Below are 18,413 nucleotides of genomic sequence, written 5' to 3'. Positions count from 1 at the left end.
AAGGAACACCTCAGCTGCCGAAGGAGATTCAAAAATGTGAGTCTGTCCTTTGAAGGTAACACGTAGCTTCGCAGGGAATATAAGTCCGTACCGGATATCCATGGCCCTCAGCTCTTGTTTAATTCCGTCGAATTGTCTTCGCTGTTTATGTAGATCTGCCGACAGGTCCGGGAAAAACATTACATGATGATTTTCGTACATCACCCTGCCCTTATTTCTGGCAATGTACAGCACTCGTTCTTTATCTCTGAAGTTGAGAAACTTCATAATGAGAGCTCTTGGGCGAGCATCTGGAGCGGGTTTTGGTCCTGTCAGTCTGTGCGCTCTTTCGATAATCAGAGGTGACGGAAAGTTTGCCGAGCCCAGAACCTCTGGCAGCCATGTCTCCAAAAAGAGTGCTGCATCCCTGCCCTCCGTACCCTCGGGGAGACCAATTAGTCTTAAGTTAGATCGGCGATTACGATTTTCCAATTCGTCCACTTTTAGGATGAGAGCTGTCAGGTCTTTATCCACGCGGCCTGTTTTTGATTGTAGAGTAGTTATGTTGTCTTCGGCATCACTAATTCGAGTTTCGGCCTGTGTCAGCCTCCCGGAAATGTCTCTTATGTCCCCTTTAATAGAGTCCACCGCCGCTAACAAGCCGTTCACTTTCAAGGAGAAGTCCTCTTTCATTAAACGAATTTCGTTCAGTATTTTACCAGATAGGTGGTCCTGGCCTTGAGTAGCATCGGCATCGCCAACGGGATCGCTAGTCGATGGCGAGGGTGGAGCACAGGCCTCCGTCTCGATCGCGCTCTCATTTATTAAATCAGCTCTTTATGACTTATTATTTTTAGGCATTTTTAGTTAGATAATCAAGTTGTATATCGACAGAGACCAGAATGAGTTGAATATAGCGTGTTTTCTTGAAGGATTGTAAAGGATAAGAAGTGTTAAACCAGCAGAGCAGACTTTTGCGTCCTTTCAGCAGCAAGCCATAGCCACGCCCCCCCCCCCCTTTGAAGGCCTTTCTAATCAATTTTCTTACCACAAACAACAGTAATATTCATCTCCTATCTTGTGCTGAAAATAAATCATTGTTTTTGCTTGTTGTAGATATTAAGACTTTTCCAATGCTCAAGTTTTAATGGTTGCTTCCCTGTGCATTTGGTCATAATTACAGTATTGCAATCTGACCACAGTACCGGACAAGGTTAGGAATCAGGGAACAACAGTTTTAATGTATGTTAGGGGAGGGTCGGGTTGTATATTTTGCTCTGTATTTTCACTTTGCCTGACAGAGTTCTCCCTTATAATTGATTGAATCAGGAAGTTGCACTGCATGAGGAACTACATCCACATGAACCTGTTTGTTTCGTTCATCCTGCGTGCCATGTCAATCCTCATCAAGGACATGCTATTCCGATCATGGGTGTATGGCAACAAGCTCCATGAAGACTTAAAGATCCCGCTCTGGTTCAACGATGAGGTAGGGTCATACAACTAGTCACCACTAGAGGGCGACTGATTATTCTCTCCGGCAGAGTAACAGTATAAAACGAGCATGAACCACAACTTGCCTCTTTTCTGTCTGCTCCATGAAAGCAGTCTGTAAAAATCTCATCTTGTTCCAATATCAAAATGGGACGGCATCCGTTATCATCTGGATTCTACAATCCAATCTGCAACCAAAAACTCAATTACACAAAAGCCAAAAACCACCTGTATATATCAAGATTTTGCGTAATTGCTATTTACCAATTAATATACCAACCTCCAACAGTTCCCTCCAACAGTGTAAAATATTCACTGCCTACAAATCTGTTGCCTGTGGTTAACAACACCCCTTTTATGTCCTTAGTTTTGGATGCTGACCACCAGAGTTAAAGATATTGAGTTCTGTCTCCCCTAACTGGGGCTGGCAGAGTCCAATTTGAAATTGATTTGATCTCAGCCGCTGGTGATGGAAATTAACCTGATTTCAAATCACTTTAAAGTAAATCCTAGTGGCAGATGGAAACATATCTTTAGTTTTGGGAAATAGCTGCAGTTAAATTGTATTCTGAGCTGTTTCTTATTGTTATGTCAGATTTTTTGGTAAACTTTTGTGCAAGCCATATTTTGCCCTTTAGATAAAGCACGATTTTAATTGATAATAACTCTACACATTGACTTTCAATATATTTGTGTGCTGTGTCATTGTGTCTGCAGGCTGAGGTTGGGTGCAGAGCTGCCCTGGTGCTGATGCATTACAGCGTTGTGTCCAATTACACCTGGCTGCTGGTCGAAGGCATCTACCTACATAACCTGCTGGTCATCACTGTTTTCAGAGAGAAGAGCTACTTCAATATTTATGTATGTATAGGATGGGGTAAGTGATCCGGTGTACTTATTCTAAGCCTTTCTCCATGTATTCTTTATACCTAAGTTGAAATATAGATATTATTATTATTATTATTATTGATTGTCAAAACTGTTAAGGGGTATAATGCATGAGTGCACAATACAATTTAAAAAAACAGAGAGAAAACAAAGTGACCATTAATATTACCACTTCCCACAAATATACATACAGTACTTTTTACAAAGTATAACGTTTGTTGGATTGCTGATTTGGTAAAAGTTTTGGAAATTCAGTGTCCAGTTTTCCAAGCATAATATTTATTTATCCTTTGTTTTCTTTGCTCTTTTTTTCAGGAGCACCCCTTTTATTTGTTGTGCCCTGGATCGTTGTTAAATACATGTTTGAAAACGTGCAGTAAGTACTTCTTTTAGCACTAAAAAATGCAATGCTAGTATTAGATGCACACTGTATGGTGTTAATAATCCACATTCAGAGACCTAGAAAATGCAAGCACCTGCAATAACCTATAACCTATTGACAGTGATTTGTATGATGTTTCTGCTGTTTCTATCATAGGCCAGTTTTTATTTACCAATTGTCAATTAAACAGCTATACAATAATTAGTGTTCCATGTTTTCGTTTTTTATCTTTAAAAAAAAATTCCGGGATTTTTTTGTTTATTTTACATATATTAAAATAGGATAAAATTAGTAAAAGGTTACAATGCCTGTGTCCAGATGACTGATTAGTAGGCTGAGAGGTGTGTGCCAACAATAGACATACTGTACCCTGTTGGCAGGCTTGACAGCATGTGTGCAGTACTAAAACTAAAACTCCACATCATATCCTTGGTGACTATATGCAATAAATAAATAAATAATAAATAATTCAGGGAAAAAGGAATAATGCATGCAAATCTGGAATCTGCCAAGTGTAGGGCAGGAAGCTTTGTCAAGGGTTGTCACTGTGGCAGCCCAAGTGTGGCGTGATGAGAAGGTGTGGCAATGTATGAAAGGCAGGGAACATATGCTATTAGCAGTGGCTGCTGGGATTGACCGGATTGCTTCTATATCTGCTGTGGGAGACAGTGCAGATGTGCCACTTGAGTAGCAAATTAAAATATAAAACAGGATAAGCTTAACGTTCTTCCCTAAATGACTGCGTCATTCCGACTTCAAGGACGTTGTTTTTAGCGATGAAAAGCACAAAGCAACAGTCTTTAATGGTTAGTTCAGCAGCCTGGTGTTTTGCACCTCGCATGTGAATCATTAATAAAAAAAGACAGGAAATTAAACAAAAATAAATAAAACCACACTCTCTTTAAGTCAACAGCTTTTTATTGGAGCATTACACGTATCTAGCTGTGTGCATCAATTTGTATGCTTGTAAAGCTAACATTTGAGTTTTAATAATAAATAATATGGACTGAATTAACTTCTTAGCTTAAAGGAAATGTTTACCAGGCCATTCAGTGTCCCTGTGAACTCTCCTCTTGTATATGTGCATCAGAGTCCTTCATCACTTCTTAAACCGAAATAAAGTATAAACAGAGCTGGCTGAGCAGCATCCAACCAAGGTGATATTGTAATTTAACAGGCCTGACTGCAAGATAAGTGATTATGTTAAGTTGGGTGTGTCATAAGCACAAATACATCTTTGAAAATGTACTGTGTAAATATAGAATAACTTTATTAGGAATTTCTATGAACATGTTTTCCTGAGAGTAGCACCCTGTTATTGGAGCAAGAGAAAGCACTAAAGAGCTCAAATGAGATCGCTGACAATGGCAGCGAGTTCAGTCACTGGTTTAAGAATGTGAGTAGCATTAATCAGTGACCTCAATCTTAATCTGTTAAAGAACCCATTGATTTACAATGAGCACCAGCAGTTGCTGATTCGACTCAGAACAGGCCTCATTAGAGTTAAAAAAAAAAAAAAAAAAAGATTTATCTAATCCAATTTACAGGGGAAAAAATGCAAAAGCATGTTCAAAATAAGTGGTGGATTTGCTGATCACACTATGTAACACAATTTTTGTTCCTGGTAGTAAGTGTTATTTCCTAATTGCTTATGACTCAAAAGTATAGAAAATGGCTATTATTCCCCACAAACTTTGCTTTTGTGACCAGGACAGTGATATTTTGAAATTTACCTATTTCCAATGAGAAAACGGGCGAATTTGTGTCTTTTCGTTCACATAAAGTCAGAAAAAAACAACATATGAATCCAAATTAACATGTATTTATACTAAAGTAATACAAAAATGACTACAAAAGATTTAGAAGTGAGTAGTTTTTCGAGATTTACGATTATACTGTAAATCACTTTCACGAATCAGTTGTACAAGCCCACAGGAGAATTCCATTCCACATCAGGAAAAGGGTGGAAAAAGAGCTTATCAGATTAGAACAGCTGGGAATTATTGAAACAATAATCGGACCAACGCCATGGGTTTCTCCAATAGTCGCAGCACCAAAGCCCAAGAACCCAGAAGAAGTATGCATATGTGTTGATATGCGCCTTCCCAACAACGCAGTACTAAGGGAACGCCATATCTCCCCCACAGTTGACGACATCATACATGACTTAAATGGCGCCACAGTCTTCTCTAAACTAGATCTAAATGCAGGCTACCACCAGCTGGAACTCGCACCTGAATCCAGATACATCACTACATTTTCCACTCTTCTAGGGCTCAGGAGGTATACACATCTCAACTTTGGGATCTCCTCAGCTGCTGAAGTGTTTCAAAACACAATACAGCTTGTTCTACAAGGCATACCAGGTGTTAGAAATTTCAGTGATGACATCCTTCTCTATGGTATCACCCAAGAAGACCATGACCGCACCCTCAGAGCTGTATTTCAACGACTACGTGAAAAAGGTCTTACCCTGAACAAACACAAGTGTGAATTCAACAAGAGCTCTTTAGAATTCTACGGCTATGTTTTCTCCAAAGACGGAATTACTCCAGATCCAAAGAAAATAGCCTCTATTAACAACCTCAGCGCACCATGCAACCCAAGTGAAATGCGAAGCTTATTAGGAATGGCAAACTACTGCGCCAGGTTTATTCCAAACTTCGCAACCATCACCAAACCACTTCGAGAACTCACAAAAAAAGACACCCCTTGGACATGGGAAGCAAAACACCAAACAGCACTTAATTCTTGCTTCAACTGGTTAACAAGCAGCACTGTGATGACATACTTTGACCCATCCAAACAAACAGAAGTCACAGTTGATGCAAGCCCAGTCGGTCTAGGTGCCATTCTGGCCCAGAAAGATATTTCCAAGAATACTACCAAGATAATAGCCTATGCCAGCAGAGCCCTAAACCCGGTCGAGCAACGTTATTCCCAGACAGAAAGGGAAGTGCTTGCCATCGTCTGGAGTGCTTGCCATCGCCTGCTCGCATACAGCGATGGGGACTGCGCCTGCAACCATACAAATTCAAAGTGCTCCACAAACCAGGCAAAGACAACCCAGCAGATTACATGTCCAGGCACCCACTGAAAGACCTGACCTGCCAGGATAGCAGAATCTCCAAAATAGCCGAAGAGTACATTCATTTACTCACCGCAAATGCTGTCCCCAGGGCTATGAAGCTGTAAGACCTCCAAAGGGAAACTACAACTGATCCCACGTTCCAATTACTAATACACAACATCCAAATGAACAAGTGGAACACAACACACGGAACATCAAACGTGAACCAAGTTTTACTCAAAGCCTTCTTTCCGATCAGACATGAGCTAACAGTCTCGGCAACTGCTGACATCATTCTTAGAGGCTCCAGGCTCGTCATTCCACCATCCCTACAGGACCAAGCATTATCCATTGCCCATGAAGGACACCAGGGAAATTCTGGTTTCCTGGGATCGACAAGCGTGTTGAAGCCATGGTAAAGACGTGCATCCCCTGCCAAGCAACAATGCCTCAGAACAATTTTGAGCCCTTACAAATATTACCCTTACCTCCTGGCCCATGGCTACACGTAGCAACTGACTTTTGCGGTCCATTTCCATCAGGGGACTACCTTCTTGTTGTCATTGACGATTACTCCAGGTACCCAGTTGTTGAACTTGTAACCTCCACCTCAGCCAAAACAGTAATTCCTGTTCTTGTCAAGATTTTCTCCTGTTTTGGCATCCCTCAAGAAGTCAAGAGTGACGACGGTCCGCCCTTCACAAGTGACGCATTCAAACAGTTCGCAAACTACTTGGGCTTCCAGCATCGCAACATTACCCCATACTGGCCTAAAGCCAACGCAAGATGCAGAGCGATTCATGAGAACTTTGAGGAAAACCATACTTGCTGCCACAGCTGCCAATAAGCCCTGGAAACAAGAACTCTATAAATTCCTTAGGAATTATCGTGCAACACCTCATAGCACCACCAACAAATCACCAGCTGAGTTGCTGTTTGGTCGCCCTCTCCGTATCAAGCTACCAGAGCTCTCACCAACCACTACTAACGACCCCCTTCATACAATCGACAAACAGGCTAAACAAAAGATGAAGACATACGCCGACTCCCGATTCCATGCCAAGCCATCTTCAATCAAGCCAGGTGACACTGTCCTCCTTCGCCAACGCCAGGATGACAAACTTTCTTCACCTTTCAGCCACAAGCCCTACACGGTGATGACCACCAAAGGTTCCATGGTTACCGCTGTCTCAAAGGGCCACCAAGTCACTCGCAACTCCTCTCATTTCAAACTCATTCCTCAATACAAGCAACAAAGACTTGACATCCACCCCGAGGGAGAAGAGGAAGAGGACGAAGAACCACCACCACCACTAACTCAAAATCAACGACGTTACCCGACAAGAATGAATAGAAGACCACCCCAACGCCTGGGACAGTATGACACAACAGACTGATATGTGTCACTGGGTTTTGTTAGTTTGACGCATGCTGTAAAGTTATTCAATCTCTTTGGTTAAAACTAGAAAGCACTATCTAAAAAAAAAAAAAAAAAAAAAAAAAAATTGAGTTAATCCCAATAGTTTTGATAAGAAAAAGGGAGGGATGTAATGTTGTAACTCCAGTCCAGATAAGCAGCTGTCCCAGTTCGTAGTTGCCGGATAGCATTATTAGAAAAGAATACGCATTTTATTAGTACAACAATACACGGGTCTCATCCCAGCAGCAGCAAGCGTGTCTGTCTTTTATTTTATATCGATATACTACAGTAACAAGGAAGCAATATCTCTTAAGCACATTTAGCACTTTTGAAAATGAAACTGTCTATTATTATTATTTATTTCTTAGCAGACGCCCTTATCCAGGGCGACTTACAGTTGTTACAAGATATCACATTATTTCACATTATACAGATATCACATTATTTTTACATACAATTACCCATTTAGACAGTTGGGTTTTTACTGGAGCAATCTAGGTAAAGTACCTTGCTCAAGGGTACAACAGCAGTGTCCCCCACTGGGGATTGAACCCACAACCCTCCGGTCAAGAGTCCAGAGCCCTAACCACTACTCCACACTGCTGCCCACAATGTAGAAGCAAGAAGAGCAAGCCTAACATAAACCCAGCTGTCTTTCCTGATGTAAGAGGATCAATAAATAATTACAGGATAAAGTAACTTAATTGGCTTTCAGCATGCTTTTGGATGGTGTGTAAATCCCTCTAGGCCCCTGTAGACTAAGAAGAGAAGTTCACAAGAAGGCTGGGAGAGAGGTCTTGATGTCTGGATTACTTGATTTTTAGATGCATGTGATACTTATATATTCTAACAAGCTTTGCTTTTTCCTCCTCCTGTAGATGCTGGGAACAAAACGTGAACATGGGGTTCTGGTGGATCATTCGGTCCCCAATAATATTCTCTATCTTGGTGAGTTTGACCAGGTTTTCCATATTGCACTGTAGTGATTAATGTAGTTCCGTTACCTAGAGACAAGGGGATCTATTCAATGGATCTACAATCTACAATTACTCCAGCACAGGCTAAAACAGTTCCTGCCTCACTGAAACCCTCTGATAGCAGTTCAATTGCATTTTCACCATTTCACTTTAGCCTGACAGCCACCTCCAGCCCCCAACAAGTTCACTTCCATGTTTGCTCCCAGTACTGGTTTAGCTTTCATAATATACCTGGGTCTGATTTTAGTTCGATTTGCACCATTAAAAAAATAAATAAATAAATAAAAGTCCTGTCTGTGGGTCCAGTTCACAAAAAATGAACTCGCACTTTATTTAAAGCCTGTCTTGAATAAAGGTTTAGCATTAATTTGTATTTACTGATTGAATTTCCCCCTTGGTTACCAAGTTATCTTAAATATTTAGCCATGTTTAAGCTAAGAAGTTAATAATCTTGTTATCTGTCTTTTTTTCTAGATCAACTTCTTCATTTTCATCCGAATAATACAAATTCTTGTGTCAAAGCTAAGGGCCCACCAAATGCGATACACAGATTACAAATTCCAGTGAGTCTAATGCTTGCTGATTGTGTTTTCAATCAAAAGGTTTTTGGTTTTCCAAATGCTGAGGCGACCAGTTCTAACTGTTTCTAACTTTTGTTTCTCTGTCCCTGTAGACTGGCCAAGTCAACACTGATCCTGATCCCATTGCTGGGGATCCACAAGCTGGTTTTAGCCCTTGTGATGGACGAGCACGCCAAGGGCACACTGCGTCATGTCAAGCTCTTCTATGAGCTGTTCTTCAGCTCCTTCCAGGTGCAACCTGCTGTTATTTCAAAGACACCATTTGAAAAGAACATGCACAGAGAACAATGCAGGATTACTTAGTGTATTAACCCACTCGGCAGGGGGATCAATAAAAAAATACAACAGTATTGAATCTGATCTTGACTGGGGATTACACTTTGAATCTCTCCTTCACTGTATTGTGTCTAACTTTCAAATCCATGCAAATAATTTTAATTATTAGTCTGTACCACAATTGTAATAAATCCCAAATATTATAAATTTACTGGTAATGCAGAACAACTTTTATTCTTCATTTTACTCAAACTGTTCTGCAATAGTGGCTGACCGCCAAGTCTAGTACCACTGCACTATGAGAGGAATTGCTCATCAAAATCTTGGGCTTGCATCTTAAAAAGAACCAATGATCTACTCAGGCATACCAATATAACAGCAATTAGTAAAGAGTCTGAGTCTGGTAAAACTGGCAACAAGAAGCCTCAGTACATTTTGTAAAAAAAAAAAATGTACATTACAATCCTTATGTGTGGCACTATCAATACTTTAGTTCTACCAATATGCAACTACATTTGTTTTTCTCACTGGCATTTCCATCTGTTCCTAATTGTGTCCTATCTTCTTTTCTACTAGGGCTTGCTGGTTGCTATTTTGTACTGTTTTATTAATAAAGAGGTGAGTCAGATTAAGGGCATTCAATTTCCTCTCACTATGTTTTTAAAGATAACTCTGGCACAATGGCAAGGATGATTCTGTCTATGGGGAGGCCAGTAATGGAAAACCCATCAGACTGTTGTTATTTATTTTCACCTAGTGCTGGTATCTAACACCATCGTGGAAGACACAGGGAGGGTCTATTCATAAAGGGTTAACGCCTGTCAAAATGAGAAAACAGGCGTACATGATCGGATTTCATCCATAGCTGCCCTATTTAATGACAGTTGCTTTCCATAAGAGATAATTCAGATGCGCCGTTAAGCCCCAACGATTTCCATCTATGAAGGCATGTTTTTAACGAATTGATAGAAAGGTTAACGATGACCTCATTAGCATAAAGTTGCCATCGGTCCTGAGCATCAACCTGCTATTCATAAGAGTGAACGACAGCAAAATGCTGTTGATAACTAGGTGTTATTGAACGCTTTCTACAGTCAAGTCTAAACTAACGACAGCCTCAACAGACAATTTTTTTTAAAGACCTGTTTTATTACTACACTTGCTCTGTTATACAGTTTGACATACCCGTGATTAACACTGCCTATTTAAAAAAAAAAAAAAACGAAATCTGTAGCTTTATATGAAGGAACATGTTTAATACTCACACAAGAACATATTCTCTGGCATAATCATTTTGAAACAGCGCTGTGAAGCGGAGAGCAAGTGAGAGACTGAGCATAGACAGTTTTATTATTATTATTATTTCTTTGCCGTAATCCGCGGCTGACAGCGGTCCTTTTCTTTTTATTTCTTTTACCTGTGTTTACAATAAACAGTTTGGACGAATAATGTCTGTGTGAACCTCTTTATTTTCATGGAGCGTTACAATATACAGAAGACCAGTGCTGCTGATGCAGTCTGTAGGAAATTTGGGCTTGCCTGATATTGCAAAAAATACTGATCGAGCCTCAGTTCAAAAGGCAAGTCTTTTTTTTCGCGCACCACAAAACGATCCATTTTGTGTACAGTGTGCAATATGGTGTGAAACTTTCACTAATTCATAAACATAAACTTGTCCCTGATTGATTCCCTGCTTTAAGCAGGGTTTATTATTATCATTATTATTATTATTATTATTATTATTATTATTATTATTATTATTATTATTAGAATTACAGTATTATTCAAACGTCCTCCTGCAGTGCTTTTTGTTTATTTTTGATTAAATTTTTTTTTTGGTCCTGCACTTGAGTGGAAATGTGTGCATATGGAAATGTGTTTAACAGCATTGCCAAACAAAACGAAAATGCAAAGTATTTATTTAAAAAAAAAAAAAAAATTCTAAATTATGACATGTCCTGAATTTTTGGCAGGCGTGATAGGGGCATCGGAATCAGGTTTTGCAAACTGCCCGTGACTGGCAGCTGCAGATTCGGGTTTCGGTAGTACTGTCGGTGGATTTGTTTTTCTTTTTGCAACAGCTACCGACACCACCCAGGAAACATTAATAATGCTGATGATGTCATCAAAAAGAGGCAGATTTTCGTTCTTGAATGACTGTATACCCATTCAAAGTGCTTTGCAACAGTCGCCCGTATTCTCAGATCATTTTATGGATAGCAATATGGACGACTTTCGTTAGTTTTAAACACTATGTGATGCACCATTTGGCTACCAGAAGGTTGTTTAGTAATGTCAACATTTAAGTAGAATTGAAAACAATGCAAAACAGTGTTTTAACAGCTTTTTAAACCACTCTAGAAATATGACAAGTGATTATAATCTCTTGTCTAACTGATCTATATTTTATGTAGACATAAAGTACAGTGACATGATTGTGTATTATTATTATTATTATTATTGCTTCAAAATCAAATCAAAATCTAATAAAGCTGTCTGGCTCTGGATGTGAAACATTATAGTCTACAGGAAAATGTCTGCAATGTCATCTAACAATAGGACTGTGCTAGGAGAAGGTTGACATGCTGAAACCCTACCCTCTGCCTTTGCAGGTGCAGTCGGAGCTTCTGAAGAAGTGGAAGCACTGGAAGCTGGGCCAGATTATCGAAGAGGAGTACCGGCACACCTACAGCCAAACGCCACATGGTAAGAATGGCAACAGTGTACCCGCCCCACCTGCCAGTGAGAAACACAAGCTGGTGAGCAGATACCAGAATGGCACAGGCAAGACCAAGAACAGCCTGCAGGCTCCCACACAGAATAGCCAGGGGAGCTGCAGCAGCATGGTTACCGAGCAGATCAGCCTGGCTGAGAAAATGCACTGCTGTGAGTTCCCTCAGGAGAACGACGAGAGCAGCTTCTGACATGCCATCATGGTGGGGAGCAAAACCCAGAAGAGGAAATCAAATAACAATTCAAAGAACTGAGGACCTGGCTGGGGCCTGTATGCTGTAAGCAAGCCTCAGTTTCCAGGCTGGGAAAATGAAGGTATTCTAGCCTTTTGAAGACAGCTTTTCAACACGTCAAGCTGCCTGCAACAATCAAGGATTCAACATGAAGCCTTTTTCAAAGCCGAATTGAGGCAATCAAAGGCCTGTTTCATGGTTTGTAGAGAAGTCTTAAATCCTACCTTTTCTTTAACTGTGAAAACCATGGCTTTGCAGTGTTGGCTAAGAACTGAAACACTGTAAATTTAATAATAATGCTTTTAGCAGCAGCTATCAGATGGTGATTTTGCCGACAGAAGGACCCAGCTTTTATTTTTTGTTTGTTTGTGGTAAAGCACTTAGGCTGCCGGCTTGACTATGGCCATCAGAACTCTGTTCCTAGTTTATCCTATGAGGTACAGATAGGTGCAGCAAAACTTGGTAAGAGTCTTATGAAATGTTATCAGATTTAGGGCTGCTGTACATTACGGTGAGGACTACACATGTTTAGTAGTGGCTATTACTTGCCATCGTTTCCAGTTTTTCTACAGTATGCTTCCTTAATTGCATACTATTGTGCTGTTGTCTTCACATTGCTTTCTATAGTATTATTTTTTACATGTGAAAAAAGGAAGAAGGAAGAGAGAACACAGAACAGACAAGCACAATAGTAATCCACATATCAACCAATATGAAGACCGTCTTCAATGAAGTCTATATTTTTCTGTAATAGCCCTTGGAAATTCGTCTAAGCCAATGTCATTCAATTGAATGATTTTTCCTCTCAGCTGGAGAGAAGGTAAGTGCATGTGTTGAATTATCGTCACACCAAGCCAAAAGGCAACTCTTACTGTTGAACTCTGTTGAATGTTGAGAATGGTTTCTGTGGCGAGTGTTATTCTGGGTACTGTACGAGATTCATTGTATGCTTGCTTGTAGGGAATGTGAGGCTCTTAGAGCTGGCAAACAATGATCAATCAGATACTGCACCTTTTTAAAGAGGTCAAGACAGCTCAGCCCTACAGATCTTATTTTCATATTGGTAACCTTAAGAAAACACAGAAAACTGTGAGTCCTGGAATCCTATCAGTAGGACACCTCTACCCTGAGTGAAGAAAACAGGGGGTCACAGATAATGCATCGCATATTTGTTTTTAATTTAATTTAGCAAATAAGGTTGTGAGCCAAAGTTTGTTGGTTTTGTTTTGCTTATATTATACAGATTTTTTTTTGTATTATTTAAATTTATACTAGGGACTGCTCTTTTCAAAGATTAGATGATAGCATGATCAAGTTTTAAAATCTGTGCCTTTTTTTACGGAAAAAAATGTACCCTGAAATATATACAGATTTTTTGTATTATAGTTTGCTTGGAGCCATCTGCAGTAAGGCTACAATGTAAGTGGATGTGTATGGTACAGTATAAGTAACTGTTATGCTTGGTAACAATATTAAGTAAAAGAGAAATAATGAACAAAAAGAAGCAAGTAAAATTGGAAGAAAAGTCAACATACAGAGTTTCATTATTTCTAAAGCTTGAAAGCACTGGTCAACAGGCAGGTCCAAATGTTTTTATGACAAACCAAACAAATATGCCTAACAGCTTCTGTTTGAATTCCTCCCGGGTGTTGCACTGCCCATGAAAGGGATTCTTGTTAAGATGAAAAGAGGTCCTAAACTTTTTTATCCAGCAATGCTTGCTTTACGGTTCATTACTCAGCCTCCCTTGGTTTTTTGATAATTTGCCCTGACTGTCTTTACGAGCTGTTTGTATAATGATAAGAATATCAGACTAAATGAATACTGTAGTGTTGTTGTCTATCTGCAGCTTATCCTGAGGGGATGGTTAAAACAGAACTGCAGCTGCAAGTGAACCTAGGTGACTTGTGACTAATTCAATTAATTTCAATTTTTTGCTGGCAGCATTTGACCTGAAATCATATCTAGTGGGTAGGAAGTAATTATATATATATATATATATATATATATATATATATATATATATATATATATATATATATATATGCAGCTATGGCCAAAAGTTTTGCATTACCGTATAGAATTAACTAATGTTGCTTCATAAAATCGAATGAAACCTGCTCCATAATGTGACGTTAACATATTGAATTACATACCGCTTCGCATATTGAAAAATGTGATATTTTGAAATTTAACATGAAATACTGTACTATTATTATGGCTTCCGGTAGACATTTGCAATTTCATTTTGTAGTTTCTTTGATTACAGGATGTTAAATTTATCTTGCTCTTAATTGTATTATTACTTGCACTGTGATTCTTGAAATGTATTTGTTTACAACTGTAAATAAATAAATAATAATAATAATAATAATAATAATAATAATAATAATAATAATAATAATAATAATAATAATAAAATATGTAGATTATGTTCATATGGTTTTAATTATGTCTCAGTCCTAAAATTTTAGGAGATGCAAAACCTTTGGCCATAGCTGTATAATTTATCAGAAAGTCAGTTGATGGCTGTTGTTCTCTAGCTGTGGTGATCTACTATTGTTTGACTTTGTCGTTGTTGTTGCTTTTTGTATCTTGCAAGGTTTGCACCACCATCTGGATCAATTTTCCTCAATGTTTCCCATTCATAGATGTGGCCATACTATCAGGTGTTCAATGTGTTGCATTCAGTAATGCTCCTCTTGTGCTCCTCATACCCAAGCAGAGAAAGAGCTCTTCTGTGCAACACATTTCACGTGGTGAAGTTAAGAATAAAAAGTAAATAAAAAGTATAGCAGCTGTATAGCACCAAAGCCACCCTGACATTAGATGCATGCTAAAATCTCAAAATGATAAAGGAGCTGTATGGTAAATAAAACTAAGCTTTGTTTATACGTGTATTGAGCAGCAGTACAATCTTGTTATATTACTGTGCTAAATGTTTAAAGAAAAGCAACATTGGAAAATGGTAATAAATGGAGGTGCAAGACCTACCATAACCACCTCAAAAAATTGTATATATTGTGTAATTACACCTTCAGTTTTAATTAATAGTTTATATTTTATTTTTGGACACGTAAGAAAAAAAAATGGTACCAAACATTAGAAAGATTTCATTCTGTGGTATGTCAAAGAGTTTGAAAGTATGGTTCACAATAATCATTTTTGGAAATGTAAAATATATATATATATATGTATATGAATCTCTAAGCTTATTTGCACAATGTTAACTTATATAAGGTAAATATGTGTATATGCAGTATAAAAGTTTTTTTCTAAGTAATAATACTCAGGCAGATGCATGCATTTAATGTGATGTAATGCCTATGAATTCTACAAGACTTTCTAATTCCCAGTAAAGAAGCAGTTCCTGGGCTTTAGGCAGGTTTCTCAACATCAAGTGGCTTCAAAAATTGTTGTTGCTGTTGATTGTTAAAAATTGAGTTAGAACTGTCAGAAGATTGCATTTTTTTTGCCCCTGGTTTGTAAATGATCTTATTCTGGTAAGCCAAAGTGAAAGGAATTTGGATAGCTTCAAAAGGTTCACCTGTCAAATGAGGACCCAGTTGAATGGAGGTGTCTGCTTTACCTTGATAATAACAAAAATTTGATTTCCCTTTTAGTTACCTTTGTTTTCAAGAAGAAGAAAAAGGTTTCTTATCACCAGGAGAGTCATGACGAACATGTCTGCAGCATTCCATGTGTGAAGTTTTTAATTGACTGAAAAATCAATTCTTTGCAAAAACAAACAAACAAAAAGTTTTGCTTACTGCAGTTACAGTCCAGTGGCTTATATTCTATACGCAAGAGAAACAGCTTTTTTTGTCTTGGTATCAGCAATACATATGAGGATTCAAGCTCTTTGAGAAACAGTTGCTTTTATAAAATGTTAGGTTTTGTTATTTCGAAAGCGTAGTTAAGACTACCCCCTGTGGTTTAAATAAGGTACTGCACATAAGGCAATGCTTTACTAACTGCTCTTCCAAACTAGCCAGATTTTTTGTACATATGGCAAGCGCAAGGTACCACATTTGCACCCCAGTAACCCCAGTGACCCCAGTCTCAGCTTGTCTCCAGGGTTATCTCACCCTGTCAATCCCCACGTGTGTTTTTGGAATATTCACCGCATCACTTCAATATAAACCTTAATAGTAGCTCGGAAGGTACATTTCAATTGTATCCCAAATTTTAGATGGGGAGTGAATTGGCTTATTAGCCATTTGACAATCTCAGTGAGTTCAAATCAAATATAATACTACCACCTATCAAACATGAAACTGGTGTAAAAAAAACAAGGCTCTTACTTGCTCATTAAAGTAATGCCAACTTCACATACAGCATTGGCATTGTTCTGTTAATATCTAATCTGCCCACTCAGTAATCTTTGCCCAGACAGAGAAAAATTGAGTGCATTATTCTGGCTGTTGTGCTTATCTTGTGCAAAATCACTGTAATTAGCAACTGCAGCTCAAAGGCAAATTGTTTACCATTTCTAGGAAAATCTAAAAACAAGTCTTGGTGATACAGCCATATATATATATATTATTATGCCAGACATTTTAAAACCGATTTCTTCCAGGCCCTCGATTTTTAAGCAAGTAGAAAACACCTGTTCAAAATCTGTAAAGAAAAATGTAAAAGAATAGTTTAAAAGCACTTCAAAATGTCTGATCCGTTCATTTCTATTTTTGTAACTTAAACAGCTGTTGGTCTCATCAACTGTATTTCATTTAATTGCTTAAATCCCCTCTGTAAAAAAAATAAAGCATTGGACTTGCATTGTACCAAGTGTAAAAATGATTGAATGACTAATCTGCTGTCTCTAATCTTTGGCAATGTCCTGCTATTAGTTTCTGCTTCCACGGTGTACTGTTTTCACACATTTACTATACATGCTTCAGCCGATATTAAGTTAGGACAAAGATAACGATAAGAACACTTATTGCAAGTTTAACCTAGGAATGAGTGATAGTACTACAATCGCAAACATGGCATTTGGCGTAGGATCCTATCAACTGAAGCATAACAGTGACGCCCTACAGCAGAGTTTGAGGAGGTGGGGGTAGGGGAGAATGCAGAAATAACAATACATCAAAAGGTAGTAGAATCTAGTTACTCTGGCTGTCTGAAAACCCCAGTAGTTATATCATATTAGCAGTAATGCTCAACACAGCCTTCAGCTTGGGACTCCTAACTGCAACTACAGTGAGTTAGCTAGCAGTGGTGCCTGCTGCCTAAGGTATTAGTAAGCAAATGATCTTCACATGGTTATGTTTGTTATCTAAGAACCTGCTGGTATCAATAGTGACAAGACAAAATGTTTTATTTTGAAGCCACTTGATCCAGAACCTTGTTTTGGGGTTGGATGTGATCCATCTGAATGTATAATATGTGATTTTCGTTCTTCTTTAATGTGCCATTCTTTCTACCTGATAAAAGGGAAGTTTAGCATTTCCAAAGATCTGCTTTTTGTTGTTCAAAAAGAGATAACTGAATGTGACACCTTGCTACACACATTAGCTTCTTAAGCATTTTGACTTAATCCAAATAAGCCAGATAAATTTAGTGGTCTCAGCATAGCCCTAAGTAAACATTAGACCACAAAAACACCACAAAATTTGACAATCAACAGGCTCTGCCGCAAATAATCTCACAGAACTATGAGGGGCAGCTCATGGGGTCATCATGGCTAAATTAGAAATATGTACAGCACTTTTATTAAATATTTAATAAACCATATATATATATATATATATATATATATATATATATGTGAGAATATTTTTAAATCCCTTATTGAGATTTAAATTTGAAATTTATATTGTTAACATTATCAATATTACTTTTATTTTCATTTTACCATTAAACATTTTATTTGACCGTGACGGACCCAGTATTCGTGACAGTGGAAATGTTAAACTACCTCATTTTTAAATTTCTCATTTTGAAATGAGTTGTAGCCCTGACTGCAGTCTCTGGCTGTCGCGTACAGTGAGTTGTACTGAATAGATTCCATTGTTTCTTGTTCCTGTTGTTTCAAAAGGACCTCATGTTTGTAATATGTGAAATGACACATTGTGTTTTGTTTGCCATTAAAGATATTTTAAAAGAAAAAATCTGAACAGACGCAGGTTTTCTTTGAAAATAATAATAATAATAATAATAATAATAATAATAATAATAATAATAATAATAATAATAATAATAATAATACATGAAAACACATAGTTTTTTTGCTATAATTGTTTTACAGTTCTTTTCACCAGTAACAATCCCCCTCCCTCGTATGACCTCACTTCAACCTGTTAGTATTAAATCAGTCTCCTAGTACTAGATGCAATAATGTGAGGTGCTTAGGGCTACACTGTGAAAATAATAAT

The 18,413-nt window shown here is 38.2% G+C and overlaps 1 protein-coding gene across 2 annotated transcripts in view; it reads left to right on the top strand.

The window, feature by feature from the left end:
- Positions 1 to 14,003, top strand: part of LOC117424090 (glucagon receptor-like) — a 74,426-nt gene extending 60,423 nt beyond the window's left edge. For both annotated transcript variants that reach the window (XM_034040171.3, XM_058992445.1), the window contains exons 7-14: positions 1,309 to 1,468; positions 2,191 to 2,350; positions 2,677 to 2,737; positions 8,112 to 8,181; positions 8,685 to 8,773; positions 8,884 to 9,022; positions 9,644 to 9,685; positions 11,680 to 14,003. In XM_034040171.3, the coding sequence (XP_033896062.1) occupies positions 1,309 to 1,468; positions 2,191 to 2,350; positions 2,677 to 2,737; positions 8,112 to 8,181; positions 8,685 to 8,773; positions 8,884 to 9,022; positions 9,644 to 9,685; positions 11,680 to 11,991 (1,033 nt within the window). In that variant the 3' untranslated portion in view covers positions 11,992 to 14,003. The remainder of the gene's footprint in view (positions 1 to 1,308; positions 1,469 to 2,190; positions 2,351 to 2,676; positions 2,738 to 8,111; positions 8,182 to 8,684; positions 8,774 to 8,883; positions 9,023 to 9,643; positions 9,686 to 11,679) is intronic.
- Positions 14,004 to 18,413: the final 4,410 nt, after the last annotated feature.

This window comes from Acipenser ruthenus, chromosome 19 (assembly GCF_902713425.1).
Source record: "Acipenser ruthenus chromosome 19, fAciRut3.2 maternal haplotype, whole genome shotgun sequence".
In the NCBI taxonomy this organism is placed as follows: Eukaryota; Metazoa; Chordata; class Actinopteri; order Acipenseriformes; family Acipenseridae; genus Acipenser; species Acipenser ruthenus.
The sequence above is the reverse complement of the archived record's forward strand: the minus strand, read 5'-3'. Positions and strand labels throughout refer to the sequence as shown.